At 32.3% G+C, this 13,593-nt stretch overlaps 2 protein-coding genes across 2 annotated transcripts; both read left to right on the top strand.

The window, feature by feature from the left end:
• The first annotated feature begins 1,246 nt into the window (after positions 1 to 1,246).
• Positions 1,247 to 5,491, top strand: LOC120080229 (stearoyl-[acyl-carrier-protein] 9-desaturase, chloroplastic-like). The gene is made up of 3 exons (XM_039034809.1): positions 1,247 to 1,506; positions 3,459 to 3,963; positions 4,584 to 5,491. Exons 1-3 carry the CDS (start codon positions 1,385 to 1,387, stop codon positions 5,142 to 5,144), a joined length of 1,188 nt encoding a protein of 395 aa, XP_038890737.1. The 5' UTR covers positions 1,247 to 1,384; the 3' UTR covers positions 5,145 to 5,491.
• A 3,582-nt stretch (positions 5,492 to 9,073) lies between these two features.
• On the top strand, positions 9,074 to 9,942 carry LOC120080148. The gene has a single exon (XM_039034715.1). It carries the CDS (start codon positions 9,175 to 9,177, stop codon positions 9,727 to 9,729), a length of 555 nt encoding a protein of 184 aa, XP_038890643.1. The 5' UTR covers positions 9,074 to 9,174; the 3' UTR covers positions 9,730 to 9,942.
• The last annotated feature ends 3,651 nt before the right edge of the window (positions 9,943 to 13,593 follow it).

Below are 13,593 nucleotides of genomic sequence, written 5' to 3'. Positions count from 1 at the left end.
CTATATTGACCCCTTTCGATCTAATCCTCCCTAAGATAAATAATACGTACTATTTTCGAATTTTCAACTAACTGGCTTCCAAAATAACTTCGCAGTGTTGTATACAACAACTTATTGGAATTGTGGAAGAAAAGTTCAATAACTTGATTTATGAATTGGGGCATACAAGAATAGTTGTTGTCCGCTAATTTTTCTTTTTTTTTTTTTCAGAATAAAGCATTAGAGTGAAGAGAATACTGTGAAATTCGAAGAAGAAGAAGGAGATTGGAAATCACCGTAGGAAATCTAAGGTAGTTTTGGAATTTTTTTTAAAGATATATGTTGATATGATTTTTTGCCATAGTATATAAATAGTTTGTATTTTTTTTTTTTAGACAATTTCTCAATTTTTTAATTATTAATACATTTTTTAAAAACTTAACATTGGCCAATATTTTTTCCTTTCAAAAAAAAGTATCGGTCCACATTGTTGAAATTTCGATGATAATTTTGTATATTTTGTCAAATTTCATAAAGAAGGATAATAATGTTGATCCAACCATATCTTCCATATATGAACATACAAAAATATTATGATTACAGAAAAAGAAATTGAAAATCTAATTTAGCGGTGGAAATAGTTGAATTAATGACAAACTATTCGATAAAATTATTACAATGTAATCAAGTTATAGGTTTAAAATATTGATTATCACGAAAATATCGAAATCTTAATTTTACAAAAATTTCGATGAAAATATCAATAAAATCTCGATTTCGATTGATATTTTTGGAAAAATTAAAAAAAATGAACAAAATAAATTAAAAATAAATTTAAATTAGTAAATAAACTTTTTATATTATATTATGTTTGTAATAATGACATTTTGCTGTGTATATTTTATGTTTGAAGGATTTTTCTACGACATAATGTAAATATCAATTCACACTTCAGGTCGATATAGAATTTATGAAAAAGTAAAAATATCGATGAAAATATTGACATGTCAATAAAATTCTTTTAGTACATTTAGAGATTAATGGAATTTGAATCACGAATCTCTTAATTTCTACGTATTCGAATATTAATTGAACTATATTTAATTTGATATTAATATTATGATTATAATAATTATTTGACGTAGATTAATTTGAAACTGTCAAATCATATTGTGACAGCTGATATAAGAGACGGTATGGGAGTTTGGAGTTAAAGATTTGGCGTTTCTAGCGGCATTCGTAGTTTGACCAAATATACGTATAGAAATTAGAAATAGAAAGCCCCCTGTCCCTCACTTTTTGTGCTTCTTCTCTTTCCCTTCCATTTTCCCTCTTTTCTTTCTCCGCCATTCTTTCTTCTTCTTATTTCTCTCTTTCGCCGATCCCTCAGCTTTCTTCATCGCTAATGGCTGCTCTCAAGCTCAATCCCCCACTGAACCTCTCATCTCACAATCTCCCTTTCAACCACCATCGCCATCGCAGATCTCCCACTCTTCTCATGGCCTCCACTCTCCACTCTCTCTCCACGTCAGTATCTAACATTTCCCCTTTATCAATCTGATTCTTTACTGTTTTTAATCTGGAATGACTTTTTTCTGTTCATGTTATTGCGTTCTTAGGAATCTCCGCCTGTCTCTGAATTCGAAAATCAAGTTGCATAGTGATAGGATTTGGGTTTTTCTTTCTTTTGGGTTTAGGGAGTTTAGCCATTTTTCATGGATTGTTGTTGTATCTGTTTCTGTTCTAGTAATTGCAAGAAATCTCGAGAATGATCATTTTTTTTTCTCTCGTAATTTTCTAATTTATTTATTTGTTAATTGCCATTGTTACAATGTTTATTAAATGATCTTGCAACAGTATTGATTCTTTTTCCCTTTTTTGTTCGATTCTTTCCAGACGGTATCTCAGTCTTTTGTTTTGTTTGTTTTTTTAAAAAAAAAAAAAAAAAAAAAAAATTCCTCGCTTTTATTTATTTAATTATTTATTTTGGGTCCTGAAGTTAGGTCATGTTGATAGCACTGTCACGTTTCTTATATATCTATCTATATATAATTTTATTGGTGGTCCATGTTGTGTTTATAGAAAGTTAAATTATTTTGGGTCCTTTAATTACGTTTGCATTTGTCAATTATTTCTCCAGAAGTTAAAATTTTCAGTTCCATTTAAAACTTGGTCCCTTAATAAAAAATTATTGAAAATTATATTTTGCTCATTCATGACGTGTGGAATTGTGGAGGGATGTCACCACCAATAATTACTTTTAGAAGAATTTTGATTTATTGTTTGCTTAAAATATATGTTTTCTTTGAAAATCACGCAGCCACATATATTAACACTAATGCAATATGCTTTTATTCTTTCCTTGATTTTATCATTTTATATCTTTTTTGACTTTTTAGCCCAATTTTGAAAAGGGTAATTATTTTAAATGGCAAACTGGCAAAACGTCATTATCTATCCATGATAGATAGTGATAAACACTCTATTAGGCTATCAATATCTATCACTGGACCAATAAGTTGGCTTATTTTACTATTTTCGGAACAACCATTTTGGAAATAGAATAGTTTTTTTTTTCTAAAATTACCTTTTTAAATCGTTCCTAGAATAAAGAGCTGATAAATTAGGAAAATATAATTTTTTTTTTTCAAAAATTGAGAACCGTTTGCAAGAGCTTAATCATTCAGCGTGTGGCTTGTTTTCCTTTTGAATATTTTCTGACTTAAGCAAACATAAGCTTGTAGTCTTGTTATTTGGTAGCTGGATCTTGGACTTTTATCAAAACACTGATGTTTTGGTCGGTTTTGTTGATCTGCCACTGCCAGTGGACCTATACACGTTTACCACTTGTAGTTGAGTCCTTATTTAGAGGAAGGAAAAATATGGAAAACTCTGATTATTATGGTCATATGGTGCATTTATAGTTGTTTTATGGATATTGTGTTGTAATGTTTATTGTGGTTATACCCTTTCTCTAAACTAGTGCATCTAAAATGTTGCCTGATCTCAAAGTTCTACTTTGCATATTTCTGATTTGTGTTTTATTCTCCCAAACTAGAACTGGGCATTTGAGGCCCTTTTAAAACATTATACAAAACTAGTTGGATATATAATCACGACTCGCAACCAATTATTTAAATAGTTTCTTGTTTTCCTGTTATTTCTTTTATATGGTCGTGTCATGTTATGTTTGTCTTTGTGGCTTAAGCCATGTCCTATAGGCTATAGTTGCTCTCTACTAACTATTGGCTTCTTCATACTACATTTCTATTCAATTTGGTAGCTAGCAGAGTTGGCCCATTCAGGATTAGCTTGTAATTTCTTGAGTGGAAGTGCTTGTAAAACTTTACTCGGAGACTTGAGTTTTGATGACCCTCTTCTTTTCTAACTGTTCTTAATAATTTGTTGATCTTGTAAATTGAAATTTTGAATCGTACAGCTGAGACCGACATATCACCGTTGTTTATTCTATTTTTCAGATCGACAGAGGGACCAAAGAAGCCATATTTCCCTCCCAGGGAAGTACATGTCCAAGTGACTCATTCCATGCCACCTCAAAAGATGGAGATCTTCAAATCATTGGAAGATTGGGCAGAGAAGAACATCTTGGTTCACCTAAAACCTGTTGAAAGTTGTTGGCAACCTCAAGATTATCTCCCAGACCCGGAATCCGATGGTTTCTATGACCAAGTCAAGGAAATAAGGGAGAGATCGAAGGATATTCCTGATGACTATTTTGTGGTGTTGGTTGGGGACATGATCACTGAAGAAGCGCTTCCAACTTACCAGACAATGCTGAACACCCTCGATGGTGTTCGTGATGAGACTGGTGCAAGCCTGACCTCGTGGGCAATATGGACGAGGGCATGGACTGCCGAAGAGAATAGACATGGTGACCTTCTGAATAAGTACCTTTATTTGTCAGGACGAGTCGATATGAAGCAGATTGAAAAGACCATCCAGTACCTTATTGGATCAGGAATGGTAATAACTTTTTGTTTTGGTTTCTTTGAACAATTTTATTGTGACCTGGAAAAAGTAAAGATTTGTGTGCACTTGAACTCACGATTCAACTCATAAGTACTATAGGTCATCCGAGACAATTTACTAGGAAAAACTAGGGAAAAATAACTTCAAAAACGTCGACTAAACATTGAAGGTGCATCTTAAAAAGCAGAGAGCACTTTTTCAAAACATTCTCAAATGGCACCCAAGTCTTTTACAAATTTGTGGACCGCTAGAATTCTGAGTTTAAACCATTAGAACTTTGTTAGTACGCTAGGTCATTGAATTGTGTTCGTCGATCTCTTTTAATGGTTTTACAGTTTCAGATTTGATCAAACATTATTTTTTGATCTTAAATGAACTGAATGGTGAGTTGTGAAACTTGCTGTTTCTACATAATGTCCTTTTCTGCTATCTGAATGCTAGAAATAGTTTATTGTCATATTTTCAGCTTGTATACAATGAGACCTTTTGTGTACTTTTGTTTTCCAACAGTTAGTATTTGTCTGTGACCATAGTTTATTATAAAATGTTTTGCATTTATTCTTTTCCTTTTTTAGATTCAAATTTAACCCATGGTTTGTCTTTGTGCCTTTTAGGATCCCAAAACAGAAAACAATCCATATCTTGGTTTCATCTACACCTCATTTCAAGAGAGGGCAACTTTCATCTCCCATGGGAACACTGCTAGGCTAGCCAAGGAGCATGGTGATTTTAAGCTGGCACAGATATGTGGTATAATTGCATCTGATGAAAAGCGCCATGAGACTGCATACACCAAGATCGTTGAGAAGCTTTTTGAGGTCGACCCTGATGGCACAGTTATGGCTTTAGCTGACATGATGAAGAAAAAAATCTCAATGCCTGCCCATTTGATGTACGACGGCCAAGACAACGATCTTTTTGAGCACTTCTCATCTGTTGCTCAGCGGCTCGGAGTTTACACTGCTAGAGACTACGCTGACATTCTGGAGTTCCTCGTCAGTAGATGGAAAATAGAGAATTTGACAGGTCTCTCAGGCGAGGGACGCAAAGCACAAGATTTTGTGTGCGGATTGCCTCCAAGGATTAGAAGGCTGGAAGAGAGGGCTCAAAGCAGAGCCAAACAAGCACGAAGAGTCCCATTTAGCTGGATCTTCGGCCGAGAAATACAAGTGTAGGGGCAACAGTCTCAAAGGAAGGTGTTAAACTACTTGACTCGACTGAGGCCTTTCTGACGACGTTCGACTACAAATCTGATGCGTTTTCATCTTTAGGTATCACTTCAAAATCCTAATTGTTGAAGGAAAATATGTAGATCTTGTTGCTGCAGTGTTTGGTAGATGCAACAACTATGTCACTTCCAGCTCCTTATTTCTGTAGAAGAAAAGGGTCGGTATTGGCTCAGGTTTTATTTTTGTCGTACACAAAATAGAATGCCAGTAAGTTCTCTCGTCTGTTGTAATCACCAAACCAACTATAAATTTTGGCACAAAATCCTAATGGCACTTTTTCTTTTTATCTATCACTGATAGTCATTTCTACTTTGATGTTTCTTGTTTAGTTTAGAGGGTGATTTTGTTTTTCATCTAATATGCATAAAAGTACTTGTCAAGCAAGATAAATATGATGGGAAAAACATTGAAAATGGAAGATAGAATGAAGAATGCAAAATGTTGTATTAGGAGAAACAAAATGCATTTTTCAAAAAACTACCATAAGTGGGGTATGAAAATTTGTATTTTTTTCCGGAGAAATAGAGGTACTTCTACAATATTTGTATTTTAAAAAATGACTTATTTTCAAAATTAAATACTTGAAAAATTAAATCAAACACACCCTTAAACCTTAATCGAGTTTGGGATTGGAATGTAGAGAACCAAATGGCTCAATGATGAGGAGAATCTCAAACATTTAACGTTATTTGTTCTTGCAAATTAAAAAATATATATGTTTTAGTCTCTAATAATATTTTTTTATCTTAGAAATTATAGATATCAAAAAAAGTCTAACATATTTAATGTGTTTAATTAGTGATTGGAAAAGAAAATTCAAATACATGAACATAATGAAAACAAATTTGTATTTCATATATATATGCTAGCAATTTAAAAACTGGAACTCAATATAAATAAGTGTTTAAGACGTATTTGATCTATATTCATAAATATAAAATTATTTGTAATTGTCAGGTAAATATACTATTATTCCATGATTTATGAAATTGTTTTTGGTTAAAAATTTTGTATAGTTATTATTTTATATTATCATATAATTTATGACATATTATATCATTCATATTTAAATTCAAAACAATGAAATGAGTTTATATTATCAAATACTACCTTTGTTATCAGTTTTTTTTTTTTTTTTATGTAATTCTATATTTTGGAATTTTAAAATCAAAATATATATACAATTTTTTTTATATCTGTGAGTATCCGAGCCAACTTACATGCACCTCGACTAATCTCAGGAGACAATTAGGGTTGGCAACGAGGCGGGGTGGAACCGAGATGTACTCCCCATCCCTATCTCCGTGGGGATTTTTAATCTCCGTCTCTGCCTCATTCCTTGTTTTGAGGAGTCGGGGTTGGGATCAAGGAATCCCGGAAAAAATTTCCCACCCATTAGTTTTTCTTTTTAATTTTTTTATTTAAAATCGCTAAGTTTTTGTATTTCTATTGAAATGGTACACTTTTTAGGTAACAAGTTAGTATTATTATTATTTTTATTTATTTAATTTAATAATAAAAAAATATTTTAACATTCCTTTATTTTAAAATTTAATAAAAAGTAAAGTTAATTATATTATAAAAAATTTAAAAAAAAATTTAAAAACAGTAGTTTAATATATATATATATATTATATATTCGGGCGGGATCGGGGTCAGGGATGGGGTGGGATATGGTCCCAATTTGCCCCCATCCCTGGTCAAACCGGGATTCCTCACCCCGATGAGGGTGAGTACCCGCGGGGATTTTTGCCAATCCTAGAAGAACAACCCATCTGACCCTACAATATTTGGGTGTCAAAGAAACTCGTAGGAAATTAATTCTTATGTAGGTGACTACCACAAGTTGAAGCTTTGACCTCTTAACCAATTTTAAAATGTTGTTTTAAGAATTTCTACTATTTAGATCACCATAATCTAATAATAAGTTTAAAAAAAGAATTTGCAAACAAAAATATTCGTTGAATTCATTTGACCAAATGAATTCATAAAAGATAAAACAAATTTTGAATTGCGAGTCTTTGTGATTTGAAAAATACCTCAAATGGTTCTGCTCGTGTTTTCTTAATAGAAGTTTAAGAAAATTTGAACGAATAGATATACCATAAGTTTGATTAATGTACAAATTATATGTTGAATAACTTTATCAAAACCCACAAAATTTAACAGAAGATTAGCTCAAATGTCTTTTTTTTTTTCCTTGAAATCCAATCAATTTTGTACTAAATTTTTAATTATTTGAAAGTATATAAAAATATTTTTTCAAAACAAATTTTGAAAGGAAAACTTATCCTATGCCAAAACTGATGGTGCCTTTCCAACTTCATGGTTAGGATTGCAACATTTATACAATTTTGAAGTACCATTTGATTAAATTAATAGTTTAGAGTATAATGATTTTAATATTATTTTAGTCTATATAATTTTGATTTTGTTTTATTTTGATCTACTTTTAAATTTAGTTCATTTTGTTTTGCAATTTTAAAATATCCATATTAATCCCTACACTTTTAAAAAATGGTTATTTTGATTCCTTCATTTTCATTTTTATTTCATTACAAAGTTGTGATATGATATTTCGTTCACTAAGTGTCTTAAAATATATTATTTGTATCAAGAGATTTTCATTGGGTATAAAAGTTGTTTTATTATTATTTTATTATTTATATTTTTCAACTAGGGATATAAAAAAAATCTCACTTTTGAACAACACATCGACCAACATAAATATTTGACTAAAATAAATAAAAGTTGAAAATATAAAAACCAAAATAAATTAATGATGATATAAAGGCTTAAAATATTATGTGTATAAAAATTATACAACTTGACAAATTTTATGAGTAAAAATTGATTCTCTCCCTAAAATTTTCTTGTTCAAGTGCTTTCCTCTCTTAATAAAATTTAAATCTTATAGTATTTTTTAATTATTATTTTTTTTCCCAAATATTTATATTTGTTTTATGAAGAAAAAAAATTTGAGTGCAGTTAGACTTGCACCCACTTTTTGTACCGCCCAAACTACACTCAATATAAAATGTCGTGATAATTTTATTTTTTAAATTTTTTGTTTAAAATACTATTTTGGTCCTTGTACTTTTAATATTTGTTTATTTTGGTCCCTATAATTTTAAAATGTTCATTTTAATTCTTATACTTTTAATTTTAGTTCATTTTAGTTTATATACTTTAAAAAATGTTCGTTTTGGTTCTTGTACTTTAAAAAAGTAATCATTTTGGTCCTTTCATTTCAATTTTTACTTCATTCTTAAGGAATCAAAATGATTACTTTTTGAAACATCAAGGACCAAAATGAATAACAGTTAAAAGTACAAGAATCAAAATGAACATTTTAAAAATATAAGGACCAAAATAAACCAAAGTTAAAAACATAAAGATCAAAATGAACATTTTAAAAGTATAATGATTAAAATAAACAAACATCAAAAGTAATATTTAAATCTAAACTTTTTATTTGTGCAGTAAAGTGGAGGAGAGCATAATAATTAGACTACGCGTAATTAATATTCTTATTTTATTCCATAAAAATCAGTCACACACACCAGCTTTTATATATATTATATGTATAATACAACTAGCCGTTTGGTTGAAATCAGTCAGAAAATCAGATCGCAGCAAGAAGAGCACCAAAAATGAAAAAATTAATTCAAAAGTGAAAAAGATTAATCACATCTTTCAAGAAAAAAACAAATAGAAACTAGCCGTTAACCTCATTTTATTCCAATCATTCCCATCTAACGTCCCTCAAAATTTAAATTAAAAAAAGAAAAAACACATCAATTGACAATTATGAACCAAAAAAGAAAAATGACCGTTGCCCCAAAAATCTTCAAATCCTTATAAACTTCCATTTCCCCCTTCTTCTTCTTCATCCCCAATCTCATCCATCTCCAGAAAAAAATCCCTCAAAATTCCCCAAAATACCCTCACTCCCAAATCTCTCTCCTCTTCTCCAATGGGTCTTTCACCTTCGTCTTCAACCTCCATTTCTAGGTCACACTACAACATCCACAAGCTTTTCCTCCTCTGCAACTACATTCTCCTCGGCGCCGCCTCCAGCTGCATTTTCCTTACTCTCTCCCTCCGCCTCGTCCCCTCCGTTTGCGGCTTCTTCATTATCTTCCTCCACGCCTTCACCATTGCCGGTGCGGTCTCTGGCTGCGCCATGGCCTCCGCCGCTACTGGCCGCTGGTTCGGCGTCCATATGGTTTTCACCGTCCTCACAGCTATCTTCCAAGGCTCTGTTACGGTACTGGTCTTCACTAGGACCAGCGATTTCCTTGGCGAGTTGAAATCGTATGTTCGAGAGGAAGACGGATCGGTGATTCTGAAATTGGGCGGCGGATTGAGCGGATTGATCTTTTGTTTGGAGTGGATTGTTCTGGTTCTTGCGTTTTGTTTGAAGTATTATATGTATGTTGAAGGAAATGGAAGTGTTGAGGGTTTGAAGAGGAGTGGTAAGGTTCAGCAATTTGAAGATTCAACTTGGGCAGCACCATTCCCTGTTTAGAAACACAACCAAACACATATGCTTGATTTTCATTTGTTATTCTTGATTCAATTTGTGATTCATATTCTTATGTATTCTTTTCTATTTCATTATATGTGATTTGTATGTTTGTGAGTGTATCTTTAGGGATGATGGCTTCTTCAAATGTGATTCTATTTTGAAGGGGGTATTCATTCAAATGATATAATACCATACATTACTTTGATTTTGTAATCCCTCCCAACTTTTCATTAGATTTTTCTCCCTTTCTTTCCTTCTTTTTGGTTTGTTAATTGTGTGGGGGTGTTCGGGTTCATGCATGTTGTTGATAGTGGAGTGTGATTGTGAAAGTTATGCCATTTAAGACAGTTTTTTGGGTTTTGTTGTTGAAATAGTTAATTTTAATACCTCAATTTTCCAAATTATGTGTGTACTGTGGGGTACAAGCAAGAGATTTTGAGGCTTCAAAGCATGGAGAACGTCATTGACTTTATGTGTGGATTGTGAATGGCGGTTGGAGTGTGATGATAATTAACTAGAGGTGTACATGATTGAGTTGGATTGGGTTGTTGAGTTATTTATTTTTCTTATTAATTTAAAATACTTATGTTTATTTACAACACATGTCTGATAACCAAAATCTCATAGAACCATAGAACTTTAAATAATGATAAACATTCCTAAAAGAAATATTAAAGGATCACAAATTCATCAACCTAAGAGAAATATATAACTTTTTATTAATATATATGTAATCCACGAAAAAAGATTATACAATCTGAGATCTAATCCAGCCCAATCAAACCCTTTTTTAATAAGGGTTTGTCTTCTTTGGTACATTAGGTGAATGTTAAAGGTGTCTTAGAGAAGTAATCCACTTGTTTGATGTGTCAATAATGCAAGCTGGGGTATTTGGGAGTCATGGGCGGTGATGTCTATGATCAGTTCAAGTGTAGAGGTGGACTTCTAGTTTGAGGAATGAGTGTGGATGATAGTTCTTAAATGAGTTATCTTAGTGTTTTTAATCTTGATCATTTATGATGTTTAATGTGTTTATATGTCTATATTTGTAGGATCTGAGCAATTCATGCATTTCAGAGTGTTATGGGCCATTCGAGATTAATTTGGAGCAATTTGCTTAAAAGAGCAACCAGACTTCAAAGAAGGAAGAAAAGACAAAAACGCCCCTCGGAGGTCTAGCACCACAATGCTATCCTATTATATCGTAACGCTCCATACTTTGACGGAGCAACACGTGCACTCACTCAGCATGGAGCGTCGTAGCACCTTGTGGCGCTAACATAGTGCTACGACAAGGGACCTAGAGTGCCATGGCACTACGCCGATTTTATACATAATAATCTTCGATTCTAGGGTTAAAGAGGAGAATTTGGACAAAACCCATGAGATTTCTTTAGATTTTTTAGTTGTATTTGAATATTTTGGCATCGAGATTCGAGACTCAATGATCGACTAAAGTCCCAAATGTCAATTTTGAGATTTTTTGGGCACTTTTATACGACTTAATGAGATTTTGATGAATGTTCTTGTGATTTTCTGATTTCTTCTCATTTTCCTTTCCTTGCTTTAATCCATCTCATTTCATGTTTGATTAATATGACAAATTAGTCGTCTTAAGCATAAGTCATATATGTATGTTATGTATGTCGGGGTTCGTATGAAAAACATGCTTAATTTGAATAGCAAATAGGTTTTAGTTATAGTTTTTGTTGACTTCTAGTGTTCTAGGGTCATTAGTAACAAAAAGATAACGAAACCCAAGGAATGGAAATGTGTTAAGTTAGATTTGACCAATTTGATCTGAGGTTCTAATCAATCTATGAGCTTAATGCGATTAATTAAGTAAATAAACTTGCACCATAAACTCAATTCGCATGATAAAAGGCTTATGGTCTCTTGTTGTTTGCTTTTTTATTTTTTTGTATATTACCCATTCCTCTGGGAGATCTAGATTGTTGAATCTCGCAGATATTAATAAAGAGAAGGGAAAAATCAAAAGAGAGGTGAAGAAATAAAACGTATGAAACATGCAAATCAATGTAAAAGATACTCAAGAACAAGAGATCGTTGAAGGGGAAGAGGCAACGATGGCAGCGGCCTAGGAGCATACTCTGAGGGACTTAGCCTCCCTTGACTTGACCCAACATCCTCTATGCACAATATACCCCAAGACGACGGGTAATTTTGAGATGAAAACAAGTTATATTTGAAGGGATCAAATCCCACAGCGGAAGTGTTGTGTTAGAATGTCCTGCATTCCACAATTGGATTATTACAATAAACAAAATCGTTAATCTAAACAAAATGTATAAACACGTAAACTAGCATACTATTGATGAAAGGATTAAAACGATTTTTACCTTAGTAGACTCCCCAAGTACCACAAATAATCCTTTCCAATGTTCCAATGAACGGATCTCCAAATGGTCTTGATCACGAAGAGTAACCTCATTATTCTTCGGGATTCCAATAGAGGGATAGGTAGTATTCAACTATTGGGAGAGAGAGGAGAATAAGGTTTTGGAGAGTAGAGAGGCTCAAAGAAATTTCTGCACAATAACACTAGGGAGTTGTATATCGTCAGAGTTTCTCTGCAATGAGAATTGTGTATTCAGTGCATTCCCAAAGAATCATGAGGAGGTCTTTATATAGAGAAGATTTCCCAATATATTTTTCTTTTCTATAATTAATTAAATAACATTTATTTAATTAAATAATGATTATTTAATCAATTAGCCAATTAAATAACATTTATTTAATTTGCTCAATAATTAAAAACTACTTATACATTAAACTCAATTTAATGTATCATTTAATTATCATATACATCCCACGTATATTTGCAAAACCTCTCTACTAATTAATTCTTTGTGAATCTAATTCACTTGAATTAATTAACTTGAATCTTATTCAAATATTACTCTCTAATTTAATTACAGATCATATCTATAATTAATTATATATTCATCTCACTAATATATAGTTTCCTCAAATTTATTTGAACAATTCAAACAATCCTTTTTAAGTATCCTCTAGTGAGCTAATGAGGGACCTATTGGACCTGTAGATTAGAAGCTCTAACGATATGAAATTAATTGGCTAAACTCATTAACCAAATTAATCAATATTCGTTAACTGTGGGTACACTCCACTAAAGACCCACAATTGCACTCTTCCCATTACATATATATTTTTGTGTCCACAGATATAGACCAATACCAGCAAGTTAGTCCTTCACGAGTGTTTGTAACTCCAACTAGATCAAATTACCATTTTACCCTTGGGTTCTCTCTGACTCCTTAAGTACCAGTGCTCCTCTAATGAACAATTTGTTTATGGTCCAACCAATAAATAGAAACCCCTCTCAGGCCAACGAGAGGGTAAAGCTCTTTGTTCAAGTGCCAGAGACACTATTTGTAACGACCCGAGTTCAGGAGGGGTACATGAATGAATCGATATCACATCTGAATGAGAGGGATCCTGAGGATATGAAAGTATGGTTAAGAAAGGCTTAAAAGAATTAAAAGTTACTACCTATACCAACAAGGTGTACCTTCCTTTTCGTTGGCTCAATCATAAGAACTCCAAAGTTAAGCGTGCTTAGCTCGGAGCAATCTTATGTTAGGTGACCTCTTGGGAATTTTTCTAGGATGTTTGTGAGTGAGGACAAAGCATATTGAACGACCCGTGTTGGGGGAGAATAACATAACCAGGACGTAGGGGAATGCCGAGGCCATCAGGGGTCGAATCCGGATTTAATTGAGAATCAGTTTTTGGGTTAATTTGAATTGTTCAAATTAATAAGAGGGAATTTAATTATATATGATATAATTAAATTAATTCAATTATATATGATATATTGTT

Source organism: Benincasa hispida, chromosome 6, assembly GCF_009727055.1.
Source record: "Benincasa hispida cultivar B227 chromosome 6, ASM972705v1, whole genome shotgun sequence".
In the NCBI taxonomy this organism is placed as follows: domain Eukaryota; kingdom Viridiplantae; phylum Streptophyta; class Magnoliopsida; order Cucurbitales; family Cucurbitaceae; genus Benincasa; species Benincasa hispida.
This window is presented reverse-complemented; position numbering and strand designations above follow the sequence as displayed.

What these genes read in the sequence shown, in the direction of transcription:
- LOC120080229 (XM_039034809.1), top strand. Translation starts at nt 1,385, where the DNA reads ATGGCTGCTCTCAAGCTCAATCCCCCACTGAACCTCTCATCTCACAAT. An exon ending in ACTCTCCACTCTCTCTCCAC is followed by an intron (nt 1,507 to 3,458) that starts GTCAGTATCTAA and finishes TCTATTTTTCAG; the next exon opens with ATCGACAGAGGGACCAAAGA. An exon ending in ACCTTATTGGATCAGGAATG is followed by an intron (nt 3,964 to 4,583) that starts GTAATAACTTTT and finishes TGTGCCTTTTAG; the next exon opens with GATCCCAAAACAGAAAACAA.
- LOC120080148 (XM_039034715.1), top strand. Translation starts at nt 9,175, where the DNA reads ATGGGTCTTTCACCTTCGTCTTCAACCTCCATTTCTAGGTCACACTAC.